Source organism: Rattus rattus, chromosome 9 (assembly GCF_011064425.1).
Source record: "Rattus rattus isolate New Zealand chromosome 9, Rrattus_CSIRO_v1, whole genome shotgun sequence".
Classification (NCBI taxonomy): Eukaryota; Metazoa; Chordata; class Mammalia; order Rodentia; family Muridae; genus Rattus; species Rattus rattus.
Genome location: NC_046162.1, coordinates 89,606,578 through 89,630,131, shown reverse-complemented (window position 1 = coordinate 89,630,131; position 23,554 = coordinate 89,606,578). Strand labels below are relative to the sequence as shown.

Genomic DNA, 23,554 nt, shown 5'->3' with positions numbered 1-23,554 from the left:
GGACGTTTTACTCCGCTCATTCAGGCTCTGCCTTTTCCTCAGGACAGACCAGAGACCTGATCATCCAGAGCCCGTTCATCTCCCATTGTAAAACATGGTCTTTATAGTCTGGACTTTGGGAATCCCACGCAAATAACCCAAAGTCTGCTTCCTGGGCCTTTGGGGATCACTGAACTCCTAAGTTGCTGCTATCAGCTATCATCTTTTTTTTTTTCTTTTTTTTTCGGAGCTGGGGACCAAACCCAAGGCCTTGCGCTTGCTAGGCAAGCGCTCTACCACTGAGCTAAATCCCCAACCCCTCAGCTGGCATCTTGAGGCCTGAAAGCAGCCTACAGGTGATTGTTAGCAGTCTGGGCTGTGTCCTGACCAGCGAGGCGTGTCCTCTTTGCAGGAGAATTCCTAGGACGGGATCGTGGGCACGCCACCCTGCCAGGGTCCGGCTAGGCAGTGCTTAGCAAGACTCTTATGTTAGGCTACTGGTTCACTGTGAGCCCTGGGCCAGGCTTTTCCCCCAAAATGTGTGCCGTGTGTGTCACTGACCCTGACACCAGTTCCCAGGATCATTACAGAGGAGGGCAGCAAGGGACAGAGAAGTGAGGTCAAATCGCTCACAGCTATTGAGTCGCTACAATCAATCTGCAAGACAGCCGCTGGGGCCAGACCCAGCACTGTGCAAACTGTGGGAGCTCCTACCCCCACCCCAGGATGGCCAGCTGGAGGGCAGTGAGTGTGGACGCACCACCCTCCTGCCCTGGCTTCAATGGGTGCACGTGGAAGGGTCCTCCGATCGCCAGTGACTGTCTCCTAGCTGCCCTGGCCTCCCGCGACGCCAATCCCCAGGCGGCCAGGGGCCTGGTGGGGACGGCGGCGCCTGGCAGCGGGGGATTTGGGTGCGCTGACTGGGCCGCCCAGCCGGGGGTGGATCTGGGTCCTCGGCCCGCCCGCCCTCCCGGCATGCCCCGCTGCTGGCCGCTGCGGGTAGCACTCGGACTTGGCCTTGGGGGACCGCGGGGAGCTGGCGAACCCCGGATCCGCAGTTGAGGTGGGTGAGCAAGCGGGTCGTGTGGTGTGTGGCGGGAAGGCTCTCTGTGGGCTGCCAGGACATTGCTTTGTTCTGTCCGGCGGAAACGGAGCAGCGCGCAAGTTGGGGACCAAACTTGAGCGCGCGTGTCAGCCTTCCCTGGGGGGGGCGGCAGGAGAGCCAAGGAAGGGAGAGAGGGTTGGATCCTGATGGGTTTAGAATCAAATGGAGGAGGAGGGCAAGAGGGAGATGGAGCGAGAAAGAGAGATCGAGGGAGAGAGGAAAAGTCACAGAGATACAGAGAACATACAAAGAAAGAAAAGTGCACAAAGGAACGCCCACACAGAGGGATCGCAGAAGGCGGCTAAGGGAAAGTTCAAGAAAGCAGACCTCAGAAAAACACTCTGAAACTACTGGAAAAGAGAGAAGAGAAAGTGGCACTCTCACGCGGGGTGGTGGTGGTGCTTGGAGAAATGGGGGGCATGGAAGAGAGGGTATGAGGAGCCTGGAGAAGGGGATACATTGGAGGAAATCATCTAGAAAGGGAGACATAAATCGGGAGGAAAGAAAAGGATTAACACGGCTAGTCAGGGAAGGACAGTACAGAGAGTGTCTAGAGAAACTGAGGCAAACTTTGTTCCTTCACCTTCCTGCTTTCCCAACAGAGGTATAAGATGAAAAAAAAAAAACAACAAAACAAAACAAAAATAGAGAGAGCAGCTTTTGCAGACAGTGCGCGCGGAGGAAGCTTCCTTGGCAATTTAAGCCAGTTAAGTCTCCGCTCTGTTTACCCATCCCTCAAAATTCAGCTCAATCATCCCCAGGTCTTCGAAGGAGGCTTTTCTAGAAAGTGCCATGCAAATGCAATCTCTTTATTCAAGTCTGCACATAGCCCATCAACACAGCTGAATCCTCTTCCCCACCAGTTCATTGGCACTGGGTCGGGTTGGGTCTGTGTCTTCTCATCTCTAGTGTTCAGAATTCAGTGTTGCAATGCAGATGGTCATTGTATGCTCCCTGAGTGACCGTCAAGAGAGTTTGAATTCTCGGAGATGTGCACATAAGCACTGCACATAGACTAAGTGCAAATGGAAGAAACAGACTAGCCTGGGGTCATACAGACTGCCGGGGCAGAGCACTCCTCTTTTGTAGGTGAAGAAATTAAACCAGGGAGGGAGGAGACTTTTCCAAAGGGATGCCTATGGTAGGCCTGCCCGAAAGGATGCTGTGAAGACCACTTCTCTGAGATGCTTGGGCCTGAGTTACTCTGATAGGCTGCGTCACCCTGCAGTAAGAAATGTCTCATGTTCAGGATGTTGGTCCCATAGGATTACATCATATAATGACATCATAGCTGGTCTTAGTTTGTGTAAGTTCAGTCTGGGCATTTGACAATGGCCACAACACCCGGCAATACGTTTCTCGGGACAGAAGCGTGTTGTTAAGCCATACCTGTTGTAGGTGTGAAAGAACCTGCCAGATGATGCTAGGCAAGGAATACTGCACACTGCTTGTAAGTTTCCAACTCTGAAAGTCAGAACCCATCGCAGAGTTTTCATTCTTCCTTAGAAAGGAAAAGGAAGGCGACTGTTGGTTTCACTTTGGACGGGTAGCTTTCTGCTGGCCAGCTATGTAGACTTGGGCAACTCCTTAACCTCCTGGAATCTCGCTTTCTTCACCATAAAGTAGAGATACCCCATACGATGGTTGCTAGACAAGTTAACACATCCGGAGTGTCTGACACAGAGGAGCTCCTTGCTGAGTACAACCTTCTTCTGCCATGGTATTATCTCACGTACATGTAACGTGAAATCATCATGGCCGGTGCAAATGTGTCCCAAGCTTCAAAAATTAGCTCATTTTAACCAGAAAATAACCACTTACCATAAAAGAGAAGGGGAATTCGGGTGTAGTCTAGGATGCCCTTGGGTTTGCAGGTGACCTGAGGGAGGCCTTGCTACCCTCTCCATTCTCACTGGCCAGTTCCAGCAGGTAAGATCTGGCTGCCCCTCCCCCCCCCGCGCCTCATCATTACCAGGCCTGCTTGACTCTGTGTTCTCTCCAGCTTCCACCCGCTCAGAGGATGTGAGTGGACCGCAGCTGGGAGCCCCTGGAAGCATGGAGACTGTGGTGATCGTTGCCATAGGTGTGCTGGCCACCATTTTCCTGGCCTCGTTTGCTGCTTTGGTGGTGGTCTGTAGGCAGCGCTACTGCCGGCCTCGAGACCTACTACAGCGCTATGATTCCAAGTGAGTAGACTGTGGTGGGTCGGGGGTGCGTTGGGGTGGGGAGCTGACAACAGGAAGCCAGAGGGACAGAAGGAATTTGGAGCTGGCCACTTCTGCCCAGCTTTTCCCTCTTCTAAGTGGTTCCTGCAGGCTCCGCTTCATGCTCTAAAGACTCCAGAGCTTAAGAACGTTCCTTAAGGACACCGCATCCTGAGGCACCTCTTTCTCTGTTCATTCAGTCCTGGAGAAGTCACTGAATGTGTTCACCTGACACGAAAGCCACTTTTCCATGCTAGCTACCTCATTTGGCAGGGGGATGAGCCAAAGCCATCTCCAGCCAAAACCCTGGGAACAGACATCTGACGTTCACACTTAAGCCACACACTCAAGCAGCAGGTGTTCCAGATCATGCAGCCCCAACACGGGGTGCTCCTTGCACAGCCCATTTCCTTCTTCATCATGCATTGTTGGGTGAAATCTAATTTTGAGAGTAAGGCCAGTTTAGGGACTTTGAGGAGAGAGAGCTATAAGGGTGTTAACGACCAAACTTAGGGTTCTGGTGTTTACCTTAACTCTGTCAGCATCTCTTGTGAATGCCCATTTATATGTCCCCGGAAGGCTCTGCTTTGCAAAGAATGTCCTAACAGTGGCTATCCCTTCTAGGCCCATTGTGGATCTCATTGGTGCTATGGAGACCCAGTCTGAACCCTCCGAGTTAGAGCTGGATGATGTTGTCATCACCAACCCCCGCATCGAGGCCATTCTGGAGAATGAAGACTGGATTGAAGATGCCTCGTAAGGCCCCAGGGAACTTTGGCTTTCTAGTCCTTTGGGATGGCCAAGGGACTTCTGGGTTCCTTCAAGAACACTCCAGAGCTCCTCCCCCGCCCTCACCATGAGGGATGTCAGCATAGGGCATGACAGTGTTTGTTCTTGTTCTGTTCCTCTCACTTTGTAGACTTGAAAACCCAGGCAGTAAGACATGTGGCAGGCATCGTTATAATGTCCCTAGTGTGGTTGGGTTATTCTTGGACTGCCTGAGGATTTTTGAGTCAGCCCCAGGCAACCTTTGCTTTCAGTGTCCCAGAGAGGGCTGTCCATTTAACAGGACAGGTCTTTGAGACCTGTGTATCCTTCTTTTCATTATCCTTTTATCTTGTTGTTTACTAATGCACGCTTATGAGGTGCATATACAGGGTATGCGGCCAGGCCCTGCAGACATCAAAATGACAGGAGCTAGAACTGGACCCAAGCCAGTGTCATAGAGGCTTTAGGGGGTCTCTGTGTGTGGGAGTTAGCAGGGTTCAGGTCTGCTGGGGTAAGAAGATCAATGTAGTTTTGAGGAAACATGTCCCAGAGGGGTGCATTTTAAAAGATGTTTAAAATTGTGCTTGTGTTTCATGTTGACATTTTCATACATGTATATCATGTATTTTAATCATCTCCCATCTTCCTCCTACTTCTGTGATACCTTTCTCTTCCTAAGTAGCCTTCCTAATATCTCCTTCTTTCATGTCCTGTGTGTGTGTGTGTGTGTGTGTGTGTGTGTGTAAGAGAGAGAGAGAGAGAGAGAGAGAGAGAGAGAGAGAGAGAGCGAGCGAGAGCACCCCATTTAATTGCTTATAGGAGCATGGCCATCCCAATAGTGGCCTCGCAACCAACTAAGAAAATGTCTCTCCTTTTCCTCTACTTAACAACCACTAACTGCTTATAAGCCCTTGTGGAGCATGGGGCCTGGTAAGCCCCTCCCCTGAGTAGGTGCCTTTTGACTTGGGTTTGCGAAGGGGAACTCACCAGGCTGAGCCTAAGGGAGAGGACATGTTGGACACTTGGCAGGTGGTGACCGAACTGGCTGGAGGAGTGGGTTGGATGTGTATGCTATAGCACTGGGGAATTCTGCTTGGAGGTGGCACTGGCTGAAGAACAGAGTGGGGAGCTGGGAGGGATTGGGCTCCTTAGAGCATCACTGACACGTTCCTCTTGTCTCCTCAGGGGCCTCATGTCCCACTGCATCGCCATCTTGAAGGTAATACTCTGATTTCCCTGTGAGGTCAAAGGCAGATGCTGGAGCACCGCAGGTGCACATGGAGTTGACCTTGCAGTGGTCCCTTGTTAGCCTCGTGCTGTATTTCTACTGTGCGCTGCTATCTCTCCCTGTCGGGTCTGTTTCACATTAGCGTTCTAAATGTCCTCTCTAGGCTTTTCCCAATCTGGGTCTCTTCACACAGTGACTTATGGAAAGGACAGCTTGGGGGGGGGTCTTCAGTAATAATTTTACCAACCATGGGGAAGGCTGGGTATCTGAGGTCATGGAGCTGCCACATCAAGGCCTCCCACGGGATCCTTTATTAATTCCGAGCTCCGTCCAGGGAATCATCCTGTATTTGGATTTCTGTTACCTTAGGATTTCCCCTGACTTCCTTGGTGAAAAAAGTCAAACGGGACAATCAGAGTAACAAAAACCAGAATCCCAAATTACAACTTCTTGTACTTGAAGGCAGACTTTGGTCTTTGAAGGCTGGAATCTTCCGAAGATTACATCCAATTTACACGGTAGCCATCTGCATAGTTCCAGCATTCATTTCGCAACTCTTGCCTGATATTATTTCTCCTAATAGAATAATAACAACGTGCAAATATTTAACAAAATGCAAATATGAGTTTCTGCACATCAACAACCCTATCTCTTTGTCTACTAATTATTCAGTATTTCAAAAGAGACAACTCGATCTTTTCTCTAGGGTCACTCAGTACAGGATATTAAAAGGCCCTTTATTGGCTTCTTCTTTGGCTATCTCTGTAGGAAACTGTTGCCTCAGAGTCAGGAAGCTCCTTGGATGTCTAAGTATGGCTGCACGTGCAGATGTGGTTGTAGGCAAAGGTAGCTAGGTTCACAGACGAGAGCAGTAAACCATATTACATTTCCTTTTGCCCAGACATGGTATGTCCTGGGCTTTGTTTTCCTCCCATCCTTTTCCATCAAAGGGGGACAACCTGCTTCTTGGGTTGGGGAGCTCAGGTAAAGAAAAGGGCTTCTGAGCTTCCTCTTAGACCCCCAGCATGTCTGCTCCATCATCTCCCCTATAGTAGGAGTGTGGGGAGTGGGGGGTCTTCCTTCCCAGTGGCCTCTTGACCATTCTTTTTCCTACTTCCCAGCCCCAAGTACCAGCAGGCAGTGGGGCTTTTTCTCAGGGATAGAGGCCTGCTTGGTTTGGGCATAAGGGAATACAGAAAGGGGCCACAAGCTTTGGAGCCGGCCAGTAGTGTGGGAGGAAGAGGAAGAAGCCCATGTGTTGTCATCTTGCCTTTGGCCTACTTTTTCCAGAGCCTTTTATTTTATCATCACCCAGACAAAGGTACTAATAACCCCCACCCTCGAAAACCGTCAACATAGGTGCCATTATCGGAGAATGTGCCTAAAGGAAACAGTCGCCCTTTGCCCGGCCCTGTTTCTGTGAGCACCCCACTGGAGATACTATCCATTTAGAAGTCTAAGTCGTGAGGTGATAGAAAGTATCCCCCTCCCAAATCAAGGTGGTAAAATTGGAGCGCGTGATTTTTTTTTCTTAGATGGATTATTTCAGCTTAGTCCTCAGTGGTCTGAAGTTCTGCCCTTGATATGAGCGCCCCTCCCCACCCCACAGCTACCACCCAGGCTATTCGATTTTGCCTCTTTCCACCCCATTTCCTCTCATCACTAGGGTAGGAGCCAGCTTAGTGGCGGTGCCCAGGGTGGGGCCGTGTTTATCTTTGTCAGGGTGCCAGAACCCTTGGTGTGGGGGTGGGGAGCCAGGTCACCCCCATCACCTCTTGTCTCCTTGTTATGTTAGATTTGTCACACTCTGACAGAAAAACTTGTTGCCATGACAATGGGTTCTGGGGCCAAGATGAAGACGTCGGCAAGTGTCAGCGACATCATTGTGGTGGCCAAACGGATTAGCCCCAGGTGAGTGGTCAGTGGATGTCAGGTCCCACACTCCACAGGGGAAGCTGAGGTAGCCAGCAAGGCTAAGCACCCTCTGCTTTAAACAGTAGGTCTGCAGTCTCCGTTATCGGAACTGCCTACTATGTATACTGTATATACTATGTATACTGTGTATACAGAGCTGCCTACCATGGGCATTCCTAAGCTGAGGTGGTCACTCATTATTTCCCTTGCCAGCACAGGTGGTTTAACAGTTCAGTATAACTGGGCTGACAGTCTGTGGCTCCTGCCCTTACCTGGTCAGCCTCCCTTCCCTTGCTACGCTGTGGCAGTCAGCCAGCACATTTCCCACTGGATCTTATGCTACATCTCCAGTGACTTTGCAGTCGTGCCCTTAGATCCAAGCCCCTAGGTATACTGGGGACCGGTTTGGGGGATACCTTCCTTCCATGTTGGCTCTCATTTTCTGCTTGATTCTCAGCCTAGCACTGGGTGGGAAGGGAAGCCACAGAGCATTCAGACCTCCTGAATTCCTGGCTGTCTGCAAAATCCCCTGTGGGAGGTACCCGGCAGAGCCTCAGTCAACAACTACACCCCCTCAGTTGGACTGGATTTTGCAAAGAAAAATAAGGCCTTTTTCTTAGGGCAAAAGGACATGCTAAATGCGTGCTGCCACCTGGTGGCTGGTATGTGGATTGGTTATCAAATGACAGATTCCAGGAAAGTGTTCTTATCAGTCACCTGACCCCTCAGCCTTGAATGGCCTCCACTGTGCATTCCTGGTGCCTGGGTTAAGTCACAAACAACCAGGCTTTTCTCTCAAGAGTAACCTAGTAAGGCTCAGGAGGAGCCATGTGGAAGATCCTCTGAGAAATACAAGACTTGGTGTATTTGAACTCTGTCTAGGTGGTCAGTGAGTTGAGAAGCTGAGAGGGAGGATGCAGGCCAGAATAGCTCCTGGCTCTGGAGTTGCCCCATGGGTGTAAATACCCGGTTAGCATCAGCGGCTGCATGAGACACCCCCACCCTTCCAGGCTCCAACTTGTGCCAGGCATGGCGGATGATCTCCCACTATTTTCAGACGGTGTGGTGCTCGTGTCTGCTGGACACTTCCTTGTGCTTTTTATTACTTCTGAGACCCATTCGTGGGAATTGGGCAGGCCCTGAGGTGCAGATTATAAATGGGGTGTTAGGGTGCTGATTTCTGAGAGGGGACAGGGTTAACTGTGACGAGGTGAGAGTGGGGCATTGCCAGGAGGGCAGAGCTCTCTACAGAGTGCCCTGGACAACCTCCCTCGTGTTTCTTGCCTGACTTTTTCTCTCTTGTTTTCTTCATTTGGGCTCATGAGTTCTCCCTCTGGCTGAAATTTGTCCCCGTGTCCTTCCTGTTTAATTTTCTCCGTCTGTCATGACGATGATTTATTGTTTCAAGGAGAGCAGTTTCTGCCTTGGGCTCTGCAGAGGGGGAAGGGGCTAGCTGGGACACACGCTGAAGATGGTCACGCCATCCAGCTCCTCAGGCCTGAGAGTGAGGGCTGCATAGTTTTCTGAGTGCTTTTAGAAATCAAATTATACAGTTTTTTTTTCTTTGTACCAAGTGATCCTGGGAGCAAAATCTTGCACCCCACAAATTAGAACAGGTATAAATTTAACTTAAAATACTAGCCACAGACTATCCAGAAAGGAAAAAACAGACAGACAAACAGACATACACACACAGACAGACAGACAGACAGACACACACACACAGTGGAGATGTTTGAACTCAAATGGCAACTTTTTTTAATGCTGTATGTCACTGTGTTTGCATCTGTAAAAACACAAAAGTAATAAATATTTATAAAAATTAAACTACTTCAGGAATAGATTTTCTATTCCTAAAGAGAGGCACTCCCTAAGTCCACCCGTCCCAATCTGGGGAGATTAGCCACTGTTAAATGGTGAGCATTCGCTTAGACCTCCCATCTTGCATTTCCTAGCTTTGGCTTGTCGTTTATGTACGTAAAAGGATACAGCAAGCTCATGCTCGGTCATTACCTTCTCAACTCAGTAGTGATCCCGAGCATCGTGCCACACGTATAACCTCACACGTTTTTTAACTCCTGGAACAAAAGCAAAACAAAGAGAAGGGATATTTTCCAAGCGGAATCTGAAGTCTTTCTGTTAGACTCTGTCTGGGTGTGCAGAAACAGATAGAGAAAGGACCCCCAGAGAGAGTGGGTGTGCAACACCACCAGAGAAGTCTGGAGTGAGGATGGAAAGGAAGGAGGGAGGAGAGGAGTAAGTAAAATGTTGACCGTAGTCCCCATTGCCTCCCCTTAGAGTGGACGACGTCGTGAAGTCAATGTACCCTCCACTGGACCCCAAGCTCCTGGATGCACGGTGAGAGGGAGGATGTGGGAACAGGGTCACTGTTCTCAAGCCTGTCAGGTTGGCTACCTGGGTTATTTAGAGAGGGCGTTTTTCCAGATTTCTAACCGCCCCTGGCTCTCTGGGTTCATCCCCTTCCATGTTAATAGTGAGCCATTCAGTAAGCTGAGCCTGGCAGGTGACAGAGCCCAGTCTCCTTCCTGAATCCCTAAGACCGAAGTGCAAGCCCTGCACGCTTAGCGCTGCTAACTGTGCCTCCCTGCACTCCACTCCCCGTCCCTCCCTCTGATCTTTGGACTTACCCAGGTGCCACACCTTGCTGGAAGCTCTGCCCAGCGGGGCTGGGGTGAGGTGAGCCCAGCAACAAAATCATGTAACACGGCAGCCACTCCCCATCAGGTGTCTCTGGAGCTCCTCCTCCTCCCCCTCCTCCCCTCCCCAGAATGTACTCAGCCCTACCATTGTAAACCCATAAAATACCTACCTACTGTCTCCATTTGATTTGTGAGGCTCCCGCTGACCTGTTGTGTAATGGTTGCCGGGTGGCCAGTAAGTCTTGACGTGTCCTGGGTTTCTCTGCCTGCTCCTCGTGCTGCTCAGCTTTCTCTACGGGTTAGCAATCGATAATGGAGCCCTGAACACATCCGGCACACTCACCATATACAAATTATTTCATGGTGAATCTTTCAACTAAAAAGAAAAGAAAGAAGGAAAACAATAACCACAAAAAACAAAACCCTCCTCCTCGATTTGATTTCCAATTACATTTTCTTTAGTGTTGAATAAGCCAGCCCTGGGCTTATTGATTTGTGATCAATAAGGGATGCTCACTGAGGAGGGATATATATATATATATCTCCCATCTTTAAGTGGGCAGCATTAGAGATCTGCTCATCCAATTGAACACGTCCAAACTGTTTCATGAAACACTCCTCCGGGAGCTGTTAATGGGTGTGTTGCAGAAAGGCTCTCCCACCATCTGAATACGTTTGCCAGCTCTCCCGTTTCCCCACGGAGCTGTGTTAATCTCATTAAAGGCTCTGAGACCTTCTGTTAACTAACCGTGTTTAAGCCAGTCATGCCCCACGTATTTCAGTGCGGATCCACTGTGTTAAGTAACCGCTCATCTTCCAGGGAAGGGTTTCCGGTTTGGGGAACACTAACTTAGAGTGCGCATTCATTTGGGCTTCTGGGCAGAGTTCTCCACTTTCTACAGAGTCTGATCTTTTTTCTTTTTTCTTTTTCCTCCCTAGGACAACCGCTCTGCTCCTGTCCGTTAGTCACTTGGTGCTAGTGACCAGGAATGCCTGCCACCTCACCGGGGGCCTAGACTGGATCGACCAGTCACTGTCTGCTGCGGAGGAGCACCTGGAAGTCCTTCGAGAGGCAGCCCTGGCTTCCGAGCCAGATAAAAGCCTCCCCAACCCCGAAGGCTTCCTGCAGGAACAGTCGGCCATTTAATCATCGTCGAGGCCCTGTTTCTGCCCCTGGGTGAACCTTCTACTTCCTGTACATTTAGTTGTTCTCTAGAGCTCTAGCGGCCAGCCCTGGGTGCAGGGTAAAGCCGAGAGTCTCACGCTGGATGCCTCTGCTGCAGTGGCAAAGAGTGGCTGGAGAGTGGCAGTGTAACACCACAGTTAGGGGAGACGCCTTCTACGTCTATCGCAGAGCGCAGAAAGCTGCGGGGCTCGCTGCTACATTTTAGTTCATTTAATGTTTCCAAGAAAATCGAGTTGCCCTCTAAGAATCGAGAGGCTTCACATTAAATTAGAATTTCCGGCTTCTGAAAATCAAGGCGTCGCAACAAGGACAATCAGAACTAAGTGGCGGGGTTGAGATTGTTTTGTATCTTTGGGTGACCCTTGCACTCCCCTTGCTGTTTTGTTTGTGTTTTAGGGCCTGATCCCTGATGTCCCTGAGCTCCCCACTCCCACCCTGCTTCTCTTGTACCTTCCCCTTTCCCATTTGTGTTAGAAGCTGAGGAATACAGAGTTGATTGTTTCCTTTTTTATCACTATGCCTGCAATTTTACTTCACAACCACTAGGCGAATAGTAAACTTGTTCTTCTATTTTCCTCAAACGTGTGGTTACTGAGTCAAGTGTATTTGTGGGGTATATGGTGGAATGTGTGAGAACTGAGGACAGGTGGTGAGGTCCCGAGAATCTTGAAGGTGCTCTGTGTGTGTGTGTGTGTGTGTGTGTGTGTGTGTGTGTGTGTGTGCCCTTTATTTCTGGAATCTCACAAATACTGAAAAATGAAAGGCACTTTTTTTGGTTTTGTTTTTGTTTGTTTGTTTTTAATGGTAGCCTTAAATTTGAGATCCCCCTGCTTCAGCTTCCACAGTGCTGGGATCACTGGCATCTAATACCACCCCCACTGAAAATGGGAATTTTTCTGACCTGAGAACTCAGTGGGAGCCAGCTCGAGGCCACATACTCCAGATCATGTGATTTCCATCCCACTCGTTAGGGAAGCTGAAGAGTCTTCTTTCCACATTTCCAGAAGCAGCCTTGCTCTTGGATGCTGGGGCTGGCTCGCTGTTGCCAGGGTCCTGGCTCTGTCGTTAAGCATGGTTGGAGCGACCTCTGACCTCATTTCAGTTTTCTCTGCTATAACTCAAGTCAGCAAGCACTTTTAGCTTGATATTGGGGTACCAGGAACTCAGCCCTTAGTCCAGGATCGTGTTTGTTTGTGGTTGGCATATTCATTCTCTCCTGGCAAGAAAGCAGCTCTGACCAGCACAGTATGTACCGAGGAGGAGCAACCAGAGTTACCCTTTTAGATTTCAAGGTGGATTCCAGGAGAAGCCTGTTAGATGTCTCCTCCCATTGATCCTAAAAGGGTTATGCAGTTAACTCCTTGCTGCTGGAAGCTGTGACTGGGAAATGTCCTAAAAACAAAAACAAAACCAAACCAAACAAAAAACCCATTCTGCCTTTTTTACTTAAGGCCTCCACAGACAGTTCTCACAGCCTGACTTTTGTCTTCTTTCTTCCCACTTTGAGACCCAATTGCATCACTGTACATCTGAGGCTGCAATGGCTGCCACTGTGGTAAATGTCCTCTGCACTTGAACCCTTGTCTTGAGCTCGAGAGAAGCAAGTCTAAATTGGGATCTCGGTTGCCATTTACTCTGGGTAGAGGATGGGGATGGGGCGCTCTGAGTTCTTCAAGGTATTATCTGCCAATGCTTACCTTTCCTGAGCCTGGCAGGTCTGTTACCCATCACAGTACACCTTCTGTCAGGAGGACAGATTGCTCAGGACCTGAGGAGTGTCTGGGGTTGGGGGAGGAGAGGAAAGGAGAGAGGGTGTGTGTGTGTGTGTGTGTGTGTGTGTGTGTCTGTGTGTGTGTGTGCTCGTGCATGTGCACATGCACTCGTGTGTGCATGCACAAACGTGTTTTGGCACAGGCTCACTTTTTCAGTGCCGTGCAAACAAAAAGCCTCTGTAACCTGTATTAGGACCTGGGCAACAGCAAGCCAGGCCCAGCTACACCTTTGGGGTAGAGGGTGGACCCCACTCCTCCTGACCCTTGGGGATCTTGCCCGAGTCAATTCTCACTTTGGGAAGGATGGGTGGTAAGTGTGGATCTCAGGAGTGTCTCTGCTGGGTGTGGCTTGCCAGATAGCAGATGCATCTCGAGTCCCCAGCTTAGTAGTGTCTGTGGACATGGTGATAGAGCCATTCTCCCATGATTCCATCCTCTCTCATCCTAGGTCCGCTGGCCTCAAACTAATGAAGAAGGCTCCGAAGGAATAGGAATCCAGCAAGAAGTCAGCAAGAGACTTGAAGTCAGAATTCGGTTTGAGTTTGTGCCTGGTCCTTTGCTATGGGAGCTGGGACAAGTTCCTTAGCCTCTACGGCCATTAGCTTTTCTTATCTGTAAAGTCAAGGTTGCTGCTTCTTACTGTGGTGTGGTAATCAAATGAGATGGGGTGTATGGGATGTCCAGCTGTGTCCCTGGCCCTGACTAGCCAGTGTCAGCTCTGCTGTCCTGACAAGGCTCTGATCACAGGTGGCTCCAGAGACATCACTCTAGTTACCATGGCTGTGTTCTCGCATCCACACCATTTGTGAGCGAAGCAGCTGAGTGGCCAAAAGTCTAAAGCAGGGCACTGGGGAAGTGGCTGGCTTGGTCTATGAAGCACTTGCCAAACTGGTGTAAGAGGGTGAATTCGGATCCCCAGGAACCATGTAAAAAGCTGGTGGGTGTGGCACACATCTGGAGCAGGGGGAGGGTAGAGATCATTGGCCAGTCAGCCTAGCCAAATTGGGGGGCTCTGGGTTCATAAATAGACCCTGTCTCAAAAAATAAGTGAAATGGAGGTCAATGGACATTGACCTCTGGGCTCTACAGTTCACATGCACCTTCATGCGCTCATACTTGCACACATGCGTGCATACACACACACACACACACACACACACACACACACACACACACTCTAAACTCACTATAGTAGGGAGAATAGTTTAGTCTTATTCTGGCCCACCCTTAGTATATTTAGGTCACCAAGACCTTCACATTAATGGCTCCACAGTAGTCTTTAAGTGTTCAATGGACTGGCTTTGTACAAACCTATATTCCTCCCAGAAAACCTCCACCATCTGTAAAATCTATGGGACACTCTTCTTGGCTTATAACTCGCCCTGGTGCTCTCTGAACCTCTTCATTCTGGGGCTTCCTTATCTCCTGAGGCTGTGCCCACTGGGGCCTGGAAAATGGCTCCAAGTTCTAAGGCCCTGAGTTACCTTCTGACCTTGGAAATTTGGAGATTTATCAGATAAAGAATTTTCACCCAGTGTCTATCTCTGTCTTTTTTTCTTTGTAAAGATTTCTTTTCTCTCTCTCCCCTTTCTTTCTTTCTTTCTTTCTTTCTTTCTTTCTTTCTTTCTTTCTTTCTTTCTTTCTTTCTTTCTTTCATGTATACATGTAGACTGTTACTCTCTTCAGACACACCAGAAGAGGGCATCAGATCCCATTACAGATGATGTGAGCCACCATGTGGTTGCTGGGAATTGAACTCAGGACCTCTGGAAGAGCAGCCAGTACTCTTAACCACTGAGCCATCTCTCCAGCTCCCCCTTCCTCATCCTTCTATTATGCAATCTCTGAGGGACGTATACTGCACTAGATGCTGGGGACATGGGACAAAAGGCACGAGCTGTGCCCTTAAGGAGCAAGAGAAACGTAGGAGCAGCTGGCAGAATCAGGGCCGAAGCTGAAGCTGTAATGGAAGGGCTCTCTTAAGACATTGCACTGGGGGTTGGGGATTTAGCTCAGTGGTAGAGCGCTTACCTAGTAAGCACAAGGCCCTGGGTTCAGTTCTCAGCTCCGGGGGGGCGGGGGAGACATTGCACTGGTTGTCAACTGACACAAGCTAAAATGAGGTGGGAAGAGAGAACCTCAGTGGAAAAAGTGTCCCCACCAGACTGGCCTGTAGGCAAGCTTGTGGGGACTTTTCCTAGTTCCTCTTGATTGGTGTGAGAGGGCCCAGGTCCAGCCCATTGTGGGTGGGCCACTCTCGGGCAGGCGAGCCTGAGTTCTATAAGAAAGCAGGCTGAAGAAGCTGTAAGGAGTAGTTCAGTCAGCAACACTCTTCCTTTGCTCCTGCCTTGAGCCCCGACTTTCCTGGATTGGATGATGGACCACAAACTGTTAAGAGGAAATACACCTTTTCTCTCGAAGATACTTTTGGTTAGTGTTTTTATTTTGTTTTTAATCACAGCAACAGAAACCATAACTAAGACAACCATAGAGAGGCACATGGGTTCCAAAGCAGGGAAAGGACATAGGGGGAGGGGGGCAGAATCCAGGAAGTTGCCAATGCCTACTGGAGATCTCAGGGAATGGAGATGTGGCCCAAGCATCCCAGACAGCATAGAAGGGCCAGGGGCCAAGAGAGCATGGCAAGCCTGGGAGATGCAGGTGCCTGGGAACTGGGCAGGATAGAAGGACATCAGAAAGGCCATTTTAGGTGACATTAAGGACCCAGTGACTCATCTTGATTATAAAAGGGGCACCATAGAAAGATGTGAAGCAGAGGGATGACATGGTCACATTTGCAATTTAGAAAGACAGAATCTATGGCCCTGGGCTCCGGGACTCTGATACTTACCGGATGCCCCGGAAAGCTTGCATTCTCACAAGCCTGGAAGGCTTAGAACTGCATCACAGTTTAAAGGCAGCTGGGAAGCTTGTTTAGAACAAAGCAGAGGGGCTAGACAGCAGAGCTAGACATGCTGTAATGTCTGCATGTGGCGCTCGGGGCCTCTGTCCAGACACTTATGACCAGTGCTGAGCGTTGAAGCAAAACCAACTCCATTTTGCCTCAGCCTATTTGTACCGCTCTGTTCATTTTTGTAATTTGCGGTACTGGCAATGGTACCAAGGGCTTTATCAGAGTAAGGCAAGCATGCTACCATTGCACCACACCCCCCAGCCTAGCTTATTTGTGCGTATGTGTGGGTTCAATGTGTGTGCATGTGTGTGCGTGTGTGCATGCATGAGTGTGTATGCATATATATGAATATACACCAGAGGTTTCAGGAGCTGTTTACCTTGATTCTTGTTTGATTTTTTTGCCTTGGGACTTTGGTGATTAGGCTAGACTGGCCAACCAAGAAGCTCCAAGGACTTCTGCCCGTCTCCATCTTCCCAAGTGTGGGATTAAACGTGTGTGCGCTGGGTTGGGGATTTAGCTCAGCGGAAGAGTGCTTGCCTAGTGAGCGCAAGGCCCTGGGTTCGGTCCCCAGCTCCAAAAAAAAAGAAAAAAGAAAAAAAAAACAAAAAACAAAAAACGTGTGTGCGCTGCTAAAAAGGTTTTTTTATTTTTATTTTTTTTAATTCAGTTGCTAGAGATTGAGCTCAGGTCCTCATGCTTGCTTTTGCTGACTTAGCTACCTCCCCAGCCCTAACTTACACTCTTATTACTCCCATTTTTCAGGGAATGAGACCAAGGCCGGCCTGGAGAGCTCTATTGCTTTTCGTGGCGAAGAAAAATCAGAGCGGGAGCTTCATCTCCCGGGTTATTATTATTATTATTATTATTATTATTATTATTAATCAGTACTGCTCTCCACCTGGGCGCAGCAGGTGACAATGGGAAATGACAATAACAGAATACTAGAAACAGAAGTGGGAGAGCGATCGGAGAGTCATTCTCCCCTGCTTCCAATACTTTTCATTAAAATAATGGCAGCTGTGACCCAGGGATTAATTTCATGGCCTATTGTAGGTTACAACCCATAGGATGATGGAACATGGGTTTGAAATGAGGGCTGGGGAGTGAATGGGGGATTTCTTCTCTATCCAAAGGCATTTAATTTTATCCATTTTAAAGTAAAACTCACATTTACCAGCACAGTGGCAAAAAATTTATGGTGCAAAATGGAATCGCTAATTTATTAGATGATTGATTAGTTCAGAGTCATCTGTTGAGCATCTCTCCTGGATTAGGCTCAGGGATACAGGAAAGAATAAAAACGTAATGCCTCTCACGAGACCCATATAATCTAAGGTGGACAGAACGCTATAAAGAGTCATTCTCGATATTGCCTAGGAAGGAAAGGGGTGTGTGGTAAGAGTGCAGGGCAGGAGTGCCAAGCCCAGCTCAGGAGTTCCTCCAAGGTGGTGACTTCTAAAGTCTCCTCACCTCCACCAGGTGTTGCAGATCAAACCCAGGACTTGGTACAAGTCAAAGAGTGGGTGTCAGCAGAAGATGGGTGTCCAGGGAAGGTGCAAAGAAGGAGGCAGAGCATCCAGGAAAGCAATGCAGACAGGTGTGGCATTCCATAGGAGATCAAGGTGTTACAATTGTATCAAGCATCATATGGAGAGTATGGCATGCAGGGGGTAAGCCAAGACAGGGAGACATGGACTAGAACCTGAAGAGTCTTCTGGAACCTGCAAATTCTTTGCACTTCTAGATCAGTGGTTCTCAACCTATGGGTCACAACCCCCTTGGAGAGTTGAATGACCCTTTCACACGGGTCACCCAAGACCACCAGAAAACACAGATATATTCATTATGGTTCATAACAGTAGCAAGGTTACAGTGATGAAGTAGCAGTGAAAATAATTTTATGGTTGGAGGTCACTTCAACATGAGGAGCTGTGTGAAAGTGTCGCAGCGGTAGGAAGGCTGAGAGCCACCGTTCTAGATGGTAGCAAAATACTGAAAGTTGAAAAGGGACTTCCTTGTGATGCTTGCCTATAAACCCAGCATTCTGGGCTGAGGAGGCTGAGGCTACCGGCTCAGGAATTTGAAGCCAGCCTGTGTGACACAATGAAACTTTGTCTCAAAAACCAACCAAAGAAAACAACAAGAAATAATTTCTTATTGTTTCTTGGTGTGGTGGTTTGAAAAGAATGTCCCCCATAAACTCATATATTTAAATACTTAGCCACCATTTGGCAGAACTGTTTAAGAAGGATTCGGAGGAGTGGCCTTGCTGGAAGAGGTGTGTTACTTTGGGTGGGCTTGGAGATTTCAAAAGCCCACACCATTCCCCGTTAGCTCATTCTCTTTCTGCCTATTGTTTGTGGATCAGGTCTAAGCTTTCAGCTACTGCCCCAATGCCATGCCTGCCTGATGCCATGCACTCCACCATGGTAATCAACAGATGGCTCTGACCCTCTGGGACTGTGAGCCCCCAATTCAATGCTCTTTGTTTTAAGTTACTTTGGCCATTGTATTTTGTCCCATCAATAGAAAAGTTCCTAAGCCACTTGGGAAGCAGCAAAGGAACGCTGCGATCTTACCAGCCTCACCCCTCACCCCCACCTTGCAGATCAAACCCAGGGCCTTGTACAAGCCAGACAAGCATTCAAACACTGAACAGCATCTTTAGGCTTTTGCCTCTAATGCCCTGATTTGGTAGGTGAATGATGGGAAGCATTGTACGAATTTGCATGTCCCCGAGGACTGCTGCAGTTAAAGATTTTTCGTGTGTTTATTAAGCTATCTGTACATAGTCCTGCCCTTTGCCCGTTTTCCCACTGGGATTTTGGTATTTTTCTTATCGATTTATATGAGCTCTTTATATTTGAGGGATAACAACCTTTCATCATATTTATTGCACAGACTTTCCCCAGCCTTGTCATTTGCTTTTTAGTTTGGTTTGGAATGGCTTCTGACTCACAGAAGTTTTTAATTTGGTGTAGACCAATGCATTGATTTTCTTTCCCTTAGTGATTTCTTCTATTACTTTTATGCTTACAGAATTCTTCCTCATTCAGAGATCAAATAAATATCGCTGAAATGTTTGAAGCAGGAGTGTGCCATGGAGGATGATGGATAGCAATATTCACAGGTTGGAAGTAGCAACAAGAAAAACAAAACAGTAAACTCATCCGGGATAGGAGAAACCAAACTTGTCAGAGTGATAGGTGGGAACTGTTAGGGGTAAAAGGAAGGTTGAAAGAGCAGAGGGCAAGTAGAATGAAGCTGGAGGGGCTGGAAGGTGGGAGCCATACATGGGAGGAGCCGTGTGTGTGTGTGTGTGTGTGTGTGTGTGTGTGTGTGTGAGAGAGAGAGAGAGAGAGAGAGAGAGAAAGAGAGAGAGAGAGAATGAGTGTGTGTGTGTGTGGAAAGAGTGTGAGTATATGAGAAAGTGTGTGTGTGTGTGAATGTGTGTGGTATGTGTGAGGGTGTGTGTGAATGTGTGTGATGTGTGTGAGGGTGTGTATGAATGTGTGTGGTGTGTGAGGTGTGTGTGTGTATGAGAATGTGTGTGGTATGTGTGAGGTGTGTGTGTGTGTGTGAATGTGTATGGTGTGTGTGAGGTGTGTATGTGAATGTGTATAGTGTGTGTGTGTGTGTGAAAGAGAGAGAGAGAGGTGGGTGAAAGAGAGAGAGAGAGAGAGAGAGAGAGAGAGAGAGAGAGAGAGAGAGAGAGAGAGACTATGTATGAGTGTGTATGTGTGTGTGTATTCAAGACAGGGTCTTTCCATGTAGTGTGTGTGTGTGTGTGTGTGTGTGTGTGTGTGTGTGAGAGAGAGAGAGAGAGAGAGAGAGTGTATGAGAAAGAGTGTTTGTGTGTGTGTGTGTGAAAGAGTGTGAGTATATGAGAAAGCTTTCCTGGAACTTGCTCTATAGACCCAGCTGGCCTCGAACTCACAGAGATCTGCCTGCCTCTGCCTCCTGAGTGCTGACACTGGAGGTGTGTGCCACTACTGCCCTGAGAGCTCTAAGCTCTGAGTACTTGCTGTCTTGAGTAGAAAAAAACCCAACCCAGTCCTACACACTTCCACCCTCTCAGGACTATAATCTAAGGAGAGAAGACAGACATCAAGAAAATGGTTGCTTAAATAAATGTAAAGTAAAAGCTTCTCAAATATTTCAGGGGAAGAGATAGACCCTCATGAAAGATATAAGGGATATGAGCCTATCCAGTATCACTATGAGCATCCCTAGATGACACATCCACCAGAGCTAGGGTTATGGGCATCACCACCCATGACTCCTTCCTTTTCTATGTTGCTCCGGTCTGAATATTGACATTGGCTCCATTCCTATGTTGAATCCTAACTCCTAATACACTAGTATTAAGATTTGGGGGCCTATGGAAGGCAATTGGCTCATGAGGGCTCCACCTTTCTAAGAGTCTTGACACATGCCCCCTGGCGTTCCTAGAACAGTTGTTTTTCCATAGAATTTTCATACTTGGTTGTTCACCACAGGATTTTGCCATGAGAAGATGCAGCCAGAAGGTGCCAGTGATGAACATGGATGCTTTAGTGGATCCCTCAGCTTTCAGAGCTAAGAGAAAGATGTTCCTGTTGCTGTCAACTACCCCAGGATACTCTGTAACAGTAGTTGTAATGGGCTAAGACATGTGCGGCACACTAACCAGAAGGGGCCAGAGTCGACAGGGAAGACTACGGCAGAGATCCAGCAGGAAACTTTGAAGTGTGATTTAGGGCAGGGACAAGAAAGCAGAGTTATGGGGGTGTAAATACATTTGAGATGTATTTGGGAAGGATGATATGCAGGGCTTGGAATGAATTAGATATAGAATACTCAGACAAGATCATAGCATGTCAAGAAAAGATCGCACCATGTAGGATAACAACACAGAGATAGGGAGCTCCTGGCAAAGAAAGTATTAGAAGAGAATCAGGCTTGGGTAAAGGTTCACAGCTTCTGGTTTGGACCTGGAATTTGAGGTGCTTTTGATCTGAGCTGAGTTAGATGTAATGAGTACTGCTCTAGGAAAGATCCAGGCTGAGGATTTTTTTCCCACAGGTCATTGCTGTTGGACCAACGAGTGTGGGTGTGAGGCCAGGGAAAGAGTATGGAGCCTCTCGAGAAGAACTCCAACATTCGATATGACCTGAGGTCAGCTTAAGGCTCTGTAGAGCTGTTTTGATGGTTATTGGTAGAAAATAGGTTTCTGGTGCACTGCACCCAGTTAGCACTTGGGGAATGCCAGGTGTGACTTCTTTCTCTCCTCCTCGACTATTCTGATCTCTCTCTCTCTCTCTCTCTCTCTCTCTCTCTCTTTCCTGACACCATGGCTTCTAGCTAGACACTCAAATCTAATCCTTCTACCATACATATCAGGTATGACCTGTTCATCTCTGAGACCCAGCCCAGGCCAGCCTGCTTCTTGACAATGGTCTGAAATCAAATTAAGGAGACGTTGGGCCTGCGTTTAGCTGCCTAGGGATCAATGAAGGCTGATTGAGCCACTGTTCTGAGCCCATATTACAGCCACCGGAAGATCACACCTACGGAGAATAATCATGTGCTGCGTTTCTGCGCTACAGTTCGTAATCTTTCCCACAGAACCCACACAACGATCGCCTCAGTCGCTCGTCACAGCGTTTTTCATTATGAAAATGCATTTGCATATTTTATTTACCCGCGACTCCTTCTCCCTGCTAAAATAATAGCGCTGAGCAAACATGCACATGGATAGCTTACAGATCCACTGCACTGTTTTATTTTAAAATCACGAGTTTTCCCGTTCCGGTCAGTCTTCCCGCGTTTCCATTATTCTCCACACTCACACTCTTTCCTTCTGGCACTTGTCCTCCTTCTCATCCTCTCATGCAGACTGAGGGGCCCTGGCCCTGAAACCCCATTGTTCCAACTCAGCTAGAGCCTCCCGTTCTGACTGACTCTTCCTCACCCGCGCCTGCCTCTGCCACAGGTGCTGTTCATTCTGCACCGCAGCTCCCTATTACTTTTAACTAGAGATTTGTTATGCAAGGCAATCTCATGATCACGCAGCCTTGGCCAGATTCTGCCTCTGCCCCTGGCATCTTAAAGATTTGCTTCTGTAGCTGGGTCTCCAATCACTGCTTTTCTTTTCTGAATAATATACTTCCCCAATTTTCTCCCTCTGTGTTCTTAATCCCCATCTTCTGCTATCTGTATTCATCCTCTCATTAAAAACATGGAAGGTACCTCCTCTGGACCTGTCTCTGTGGACTCCATGGCTCATGGCCTGCTCTTTGACCTTGAATGTTCATGGTCTGCAGTGTGCCTCCAACCCGGGGTGGGGCGTACGTTTGAATCATCATCTAAAGAGCTTATAAAAAACGACGGCCAGAGTACCAGAGACTCTGATTAAATGGTTCTAAGTGGGTCCCAGCCATTGTCAATTTTAATAAGATCCGAAAGTGCAGCCCAGATGCAAACCACTCACTGGTCTAATGGAAGAGACGGATGTGGAAACAAAGGCTTTTAATATAACACAAAGGCAGAGTAAACAGAGGGGCCCGGAGGAGAACAATGGAAGAGTAGTTCTTCATGCAGCCTGTGAAGGAAAAACTGGCAGTGAAGGCTACTGGGGACAGAGGACTCCATGCCTGACTCATCCCAGAAAACCTGTTCACAGAGAGTCCTGCCACCTCCAGTCTCCCCTTTGAGTAAGAGACATCAATCAGACTTTCCAGAGTTGTTTTTGTCCCTCTGAGTGCAACAGCCATTATGAACATGGCCTTGGGAGACCAAGACTTACTTAAAAACAAAACAAAACCTAGCTGTGTGACCTCAGGCAGATCACTTAACTACTGTTGAGTCTCAGTAATCATTCAATGGTATGTGAACATGTATGCATTTGCACATGTGCGAGTTGAGAGAGATAGTGTATTTAATATGTCTTTCCCACTGCCCTTTCATATAAAAAGGACTTAGAATTTCAGGTGCTACATCCATTTTGAGGTACCACATACACACCGAGGATGCTCAGGGGTCCTTCCAGTAGCTAGTGCTTGGATGACTATGTTCGCGATCATCCCTGCCCAAGGAGAATGCTCCATGCGGGGCCATCTTCATACAGTCCTTAGGTTTCTGTCTGGTCCTCAAGCCCACCATGCCTGTTCCATCCCGGGCTCTTTCTTTTTTCTTCCCTCAGCTGGGTGCACCTTCTCTACCTTCCAGTTCCCATCAACAACTGATCCCCAATCCCATCGTCTGGTCCAAAGCTTGTCGCTCGCTGATCAGAAGGCAGTCTCTTCCCAGCTTCCTTTCTTTGTCTGAGTCCCTGTGACTTCTCAGCGTGGCCGAGGGGTGGGCTGCCACCCAGCATACATTCACAGTGGTGGGTGTCAGAGTACATGGCAAGATGCTAGCTAAGCAGGTAAGTCCTGCTGGGCTTTCCAGAAGCATTGTTTCCTTGGATAACCTTCTCCTTCTCCTAGTAATCTAAGACTTACTGGATCCCAAGACAACTTAGAGAACTTGGTAACACAGACCCCAGCACTACGGGGTGCTTTAATGGCTTTTTAGTTACGGCAACTTCTAGAATAATGTTCTGCAGGAGTCTACGTTCTTCAAGCCTTTCCTTGCTCTTGAAGCAGAGCCGTGAACACTGCTTTGGTGTCTCTCTTTTTTCTGATGGGCGCCTCATTTGTTTGTACTCTTTTTTTCCTTTTCTTTTCTTTATGGTTTTTCTAGACAGGGCTTCTCTGTGTAGCTTTGGCTGTCTTGAAACTCAGGGATCCATCTGCCTTTGGCACCCAAGTGCTGGGATTAGAGGTGTGCACCACCACT

At 48.3% G+C, this 23,554-nt stretch overlaps 1 protein-coding gene across 1 annotated transcript; it reads left to right on the top strand.

Moving 5' to 3' along the window:
• The first annotated feature begins 933 nt into the window (after positions 1-933).
• On the top strand, positions 934-11,625 carry Tmem98 (transmembrane protein 98). The gene is made up of 7 exons (XM_032913158.1): positions 934-1,042; positions 3,087-3,270; positions 3,913-4,044; positions 5,242-5,275; positions 7,080-7,195; positions 9,497-9,556; positions 10,798-11,625. The coding sequence occupies exons 2-7, from the start codon at positions 3,140-3,142 to the stop codon at positions 11,003-11,005; spliced, it is 681 nt and encodes a 226-aa protein (XP_032769049.1). The 5' UTR covers positions 934-1,042; positions 3,087-3,139; the 3' UTR covers positions 11,006-11,625.
• The last annotated feature ends 11,929 nt before the right edge of the window (positions 11,626-23,554 follow it).

Excerpts from the sequence above, each read along its gene's own strand:
- Tmem98 (XM_032913158.1), top strand. The coding sequence starts at position 3,140 with ATGGAGACTGTGGTGATCGTTGCCATAGGTGTGCTGGCCACCATTTTC. Across the intron at positions 7,196-9,496 it reads GCCAAACGGATTAGCCCCAG|AGTGGACGACGTCGTGAAGT; the intron begins GTGAGTGGTCAG and ends GCCTCCCCTTAG. Across the intron at positions 9,557-10,797 it reads CCCAAGCTCCTGGATGCACG|GACAACCGCTCTGCTCCTGT; the intron begins GTGAGAGGGAGG and ends TTTCCTCCCTAG.